This window comes from Paramacrobiotus metropolitanus, unplaced genomic scaffold (genome assembly GCF_019649055.1).
Source record: "Paramacrobiotus metropolitanus isolate TYO unplaced genomic scaffold, Prichtersi_v1.0 Parri_scaffold0000549, whole genome shotgun sequence".
Classification (NCBI taxonomy): Eukaryota; Metazoa; Tardigrada; class Eutardigrada; order Parachela; family Macrobiotidae; genus Paramacrobiotus; species Paramacrobiotus metropolitanus.
This window is the reverse complement of record NW_026570769.1, coordinates 2,063-6,726: the sequence shown is the minus strand read 5'-3', so window position 1 is coordinate 6,726 and position 4,664 is coordinate 2,063. Positions and strand designations below refer to the sequence as shown.

Here is a 4,664-nt window from a genome sequence, read left to right as displayed (position 1 = left end):
CCAAAGATTACGCACCATTTCACGAGCTACTCTACTGTACTGTACGAGCGCGAACGGTACTTACAAATCAAGGTAAAAAGTGCCTAAAACTGTACTATTCATAAGATACGGGAGAGCTGTCACATTCATTCCTGTAAAAACACGTGCATCGCTGTTAAGAGCCTGTACAAAGCCGGGCTAACTCGCGGCCATTACCCTGAACCTCTGGCGCAGATACTCTGTTGCCCGTATCTGGTGTCGTGGTTACGCACGACTTTGTGTTACTACTTATTACCTTGACCAGCTCTCTACATGTACTATCTGTAATTAATTATTACAAAATCAGTTAATAAATATGCGAGCCACAGTTCCCGACAAACTGGCGTAAAGGGAGTTTCGAGTCTTGTGCTATTTTAATTTTAATAAGTAATATCAGGGGCGCTCGACACGCACTGTAAAAGTGTTCTGTAACTTACAGAGCGTTTTTGTTTAGCTTGTGTTTGGTGACTGCGCTCTAAAGTATGGATGTTCTGTATCTTAAAGGAACCCAGAGGGTTCCTTTAACTTACAGAACACTTTAAACTTCGAATCTGATGGCTGGTTTCTGTACACCAAAATCGCACTTTAACTTACAGAGCACTTTATCGTGCGTTTCGAGTGCCCCTATTAACAGTGGAGAAGAGGGAGTGGAAGAGGTGTTAGTATATTTCTCATCATTGGACTTTCCACGATGCCACCGTTGACGACGTCTAGCCTTGTCGGAAGAGAGAATCTGCCAATGCTGCTGCAATTTGACCCGGACACGATGACATGAAGATCGTGGAGCTTCCGGTTTTACAATTTTGTGAAGTTGCAGCAGATACCAGAAGCCGAAGAGAAGGAGCTGCTGCTGAACTCGCTGGGAGTCGCCCTGTTGGAGATGTTGTGCCCTCTGTGTTCCCAACAAGCCGGATACGTTCACAAGGGAAAACACTTATGGAGCTTACGGAAAAACAAGAGCCTATGGAAAATCTCGAACAGGCCCACGTAAAGAGGACACTAAAAAGTAAAAACAACGGAGTGGGCTAATTACATAAAGTCTACTTTTCGTTGCGGCAAGGCGTGGCGTTTTCCAATATCGAAAAACTGAACGTACAGGAGATTTTCCCTTGTCAATTATCTAATTTGGAAAAATGTTCAAGCTAGCGATATAATTCGATAGAATAGCTGGAGGAAAAAGCAGGAAAATGCTTGGATTTCAAAGTCAAAAAGAAATCTTCCTAACGGCCCAACTAAGATAGTAACAAAACCATATTACGTGATGCGTAATGCGTAATGGGCGGGGACGCTACATGCTGGGACACAGTAGCCGCATCGTATGTCCGGGCAAGTGCGAATGCTTCCGGTAGCGTTGCACACCTGGCCGAAGACAGTAAACGCCGCAAATAACGCCCACGTGGAAAGGATGGGTTACCTGTTTTTCCCCCTGGCAGTCGAAACCTTGGCACATTTGGTTCGGATTTTATGGAGCTCATCCGTTTCGCTGGCAGAAATATTCGCGACGTGACAGGAGAATCTCGTTCTACTGCATTTTTGAAGCAGAGATTTTAGTCTGGCTGTAGTGAAAGGAAATGCTGCTGCTGCTTTGGGCACCTTGAATATGCGTCCTAGGAGTTTTGACGGCGATAACGATATTAATTGCTGTTTTTTTAACGTTTAAATTAACGTTCTATCATTAACGTTCTATCATCGTTCTCGTTTTTAACGTTCTATCATTTTATGTAGTATTACGCCAGTGCCCTTTTTGTTACATTGATGGCCTTTGCCCAATAAAAGACGCGTAAAACAAGCCAAATTACAACCGTCCGCCCGCCCAGAGGGCCGGTTACGTTGCAAGTTGGATCGACTTTTAGCATTCACTCTTTAGCAGTAGCCAGTAGTAATATTTGCATTTTGCAGTTTCAACTGAAAATTCAACGTGCTTAAATTATTCAACGTCAATTATTTTAAATTTATTATTCAGCGCGGGCAATACTTTTTCTGAAAAGAATTGAATACAGATCTACAAGCAGCAGTTGCACAGTACACTTCAAACTGCAAACAGCGACCATAATCGGTTTTGATCCCACAGCAGATCTTGGAGCGCGCTTGCAAACTGCACCATGCTATTGTACGGAGACGACACGTCCGCGTGGACGTCCTGGTCGACGGCGGCCAACTGCAGCACGGGCGCGTCATCAACGTGGTGGAGGGCGGCCTGCTGATCGATTTCCAGTGTCCCGCGCAGCGCTCGCACTTCATCGCATACGGCCGCATCTTCCACCGCAGCCACGCCGTATACGAGCTGTCCTGGCGAGAGAACGTGCACGTCCTGGTGCTACTGCGTCGTCATCCCGACGGTGCCTGGATCTGGTATCCCGGTCGGATCCTGCCCCTGGCGGTGCATCATTATGGGAACGCGGAATGGGTGCAGGTGCAGCTGCCTCACGGCAGCGTCAAGGAGCTGGTCCGCAGCGTCCAGGTGCGTCCACCATCCGCGGGCGCCGAGTTGCAGAGGCATCTGGTAGGCGTAAGGGGACTTCGTCGTCCGTTCGTGTCCGCTTCCCGCCGCCTTCTGGGCAGAGGAGTCGCGAGTCCTCAGGCAGATCTTCCAGGAGGAACTCAACCAACGACGTAATGTCTGGTGCACATCGGTGCTCAGCCAGGCGCTCCTCTATCTGCAGAGTCGCAACGCGTTTCCTTACAGTTCAACCAGTGGTAAATCAAATAATATTGTTCTTGTTCAGATTAAATTCATGAACGATTTCGTAGATGCATCTTCTACGAAATGAAAGCGAAATTTAAAGCTAATTAATGCAATTAAGATTTTGTATTTAAAGCTAATATTTAATAATTAACTAAGATTTTAAATTAAGTAAATTTTTTATTTAAGACTTAGCTGAGATTTGATTGAAAACGATTTAATATTGATTTACAATGAAAGGAGAAAATCATCTAAAAATAAATTTTAAAAAATGACTGAAAATAAATAATTTATGTTTAAATATGCGGAAAGTGTTAAATATTTTTTTTCTGAATATTATATCAGTTCGATAATATGGTATTTTACCAACATATGGTATTTATTTATACTATGATATGGTATAATACTAGTGTATCAATAATTCGGTCCATTACCCTGATTTTAAATCAATATTTTTACCGTAGAAATGGTGATAATTAACCGTACTTTATGGAACATAAATAAAGTGTAGCTTGCCGCAGAAAGCTGCCTACGACGGGGCGCGGAAGGACATGGAGAGTGGTTACGTGTCTCTGACAGCACAACGAATACCTGTCGTACCCGGCGGATGCCGAGAGGAAAAGCGGAAGCGTCCTGCTCACGGAGGATTACCTTTGCCATTGCCCGTTGAGCTGCTGGTGGAAATCTTCCAGTCGCTGGACTCCGTCGGGCGCGTCCGCTGTCGGCGCGTCTGTTCACTGTGGAACACTCTCCTCACCACCGAAGCCTACTTCCCCGATGTCCATGTTTCCGCGCAGTGCTATGAGAAGCACACAGACGACATATACTGGTTGCTGGCGTGCCTGCTGAAATTCCCCGGCCCCGCCACCAAGATGATCATCCTAGTGGATGTGGGTTGGTACCACCTCCTGGGAGACTTGCAGACACTCATTCATGATGCAGGGAAGTCCTCCTGCACGCCGACGCTTGTGATCCACCAGTGCGATATCGCGGGTAATGGTGACTACATGGAAAAGGTCGTCATGCGCATGACGGACATGGTCATGGAGTTTGCCGTGTACGGGAGAATCCGCTGGAAGGAGTGCCGCGTCTATGGGCGCCTCGTACAGGCCGTCGTGTCGGAACACTTCTCGCCTGGTGAACTGGATAGAGAGGTGATGGAGACGAAGATGTGGGATCTGTTCGAACGCGATCTGGTCTTGCAGGAACCGCTGGAGGCGGCTGGCGCTGTCCGAATCATTTGCCGACTACATTGCTCACAAGCGAACGGCGGACTCGGACCAGCGGATTATCGAGGTAATTGGTTTTGTTTTTCCTCCTCACATTGACAGTGAAATTAGTCGGCTCGTGAATGCGTTTAGGCGCTCGACTATAGCCAGCGTGCGGATCCACGCAAGGCCGCGCAGTATCGCGACCGGGAGTGGACGATGGCCGATCTCGGCGAAGTGGATGTGAGCCAACTGAACACCGTCACGGCGGTAGTACTGCGCGCCATCCTCCATCCGGTCAGCTGAACATCGGCATTTTGTCAAGCGGAACGGATACCTTCGTTCTAACTGACTCGTAGACGTTGACGCTCACTCACGCGCTGTGTTTGGAATTGTTTGTTTTGAAGTGAATGTAGAATTACGTATTGATCTTTGGCTGTTGTTACGGGAAATGCTGCGGCTGCGTTATGCCTTCGGTGTTTTTATCTGACTGAAGAAGTGACCAGTACCACAGTAATCTACCATTCTACCCTACCGAGCTGACTCAACGACAGAGTATAAGCTAATAATCTCAGTATACGGCATAGCCGCATAGCTAAGTCTACGAATCCACGCGAGCGATCTGCATCTCCACCGATAAATTAATCAATTCCAACTCGAACGTGTTACCCAGCCAAAACGGATTTACAGTGCATCAACCGGGCGACTCTAAGTCTCTAACACATACCCAATTGTTACTTCTTTGACTTTTATTG

General features: G+C 46.8%; 1 protein-coding gene across 1 annotated transcript; it reads left to right on the top strand.

Moving 5' to 3' along the window:
* The first annotated feature begins 1,286 nt into the window (after positions 1 to 1,286).
* On the top strand, positions 1,287 to 4,283 carry LOC129602523 (uncharacterized). The gene is made up of 4 exons (XM_055501554.1): positions 1,287 to 1,334; positions 2,090 to 2,479; positions 3,223 to 3,997; positions 4,063 to 4,283. The coding sequence occupies exons 1-4, from the start codon at positions 1,287 to 1,289 to the stop codon at positions 4,074 to 4,076; spliced, it is 1,227 nt and encodes a 408-aa protein (XP_055357529.1). The 3' UTR covers positions 4,077 to 4,283.
* Positions 4,284 to 4,664: the final 381 nt, after the last annotated feature.

Coding starts and splice junctions, on each gene's coding strand:
- LOC129602523 (XM_055501554.1), top strand. CDS start 1,287: ATGCGTAATGGGCGGGGACGCTACATGCTGGGACACAGTAGCCGCATC. Junction 1,335..2,089: donor TGGGACACAGTAGCCGCATC/GTATGTCCGGGC, acceptor TTGATCCCACAG/CAGATCTTGGAGCGCGCTTG. Junction 2,480..3,222: donor AGCTGGTCCGCAGCGTCCAG/GTGCGTCCACCA, acceptor AGCTTGCCGCAG/AAAGCTGCCTACGACGGGGC.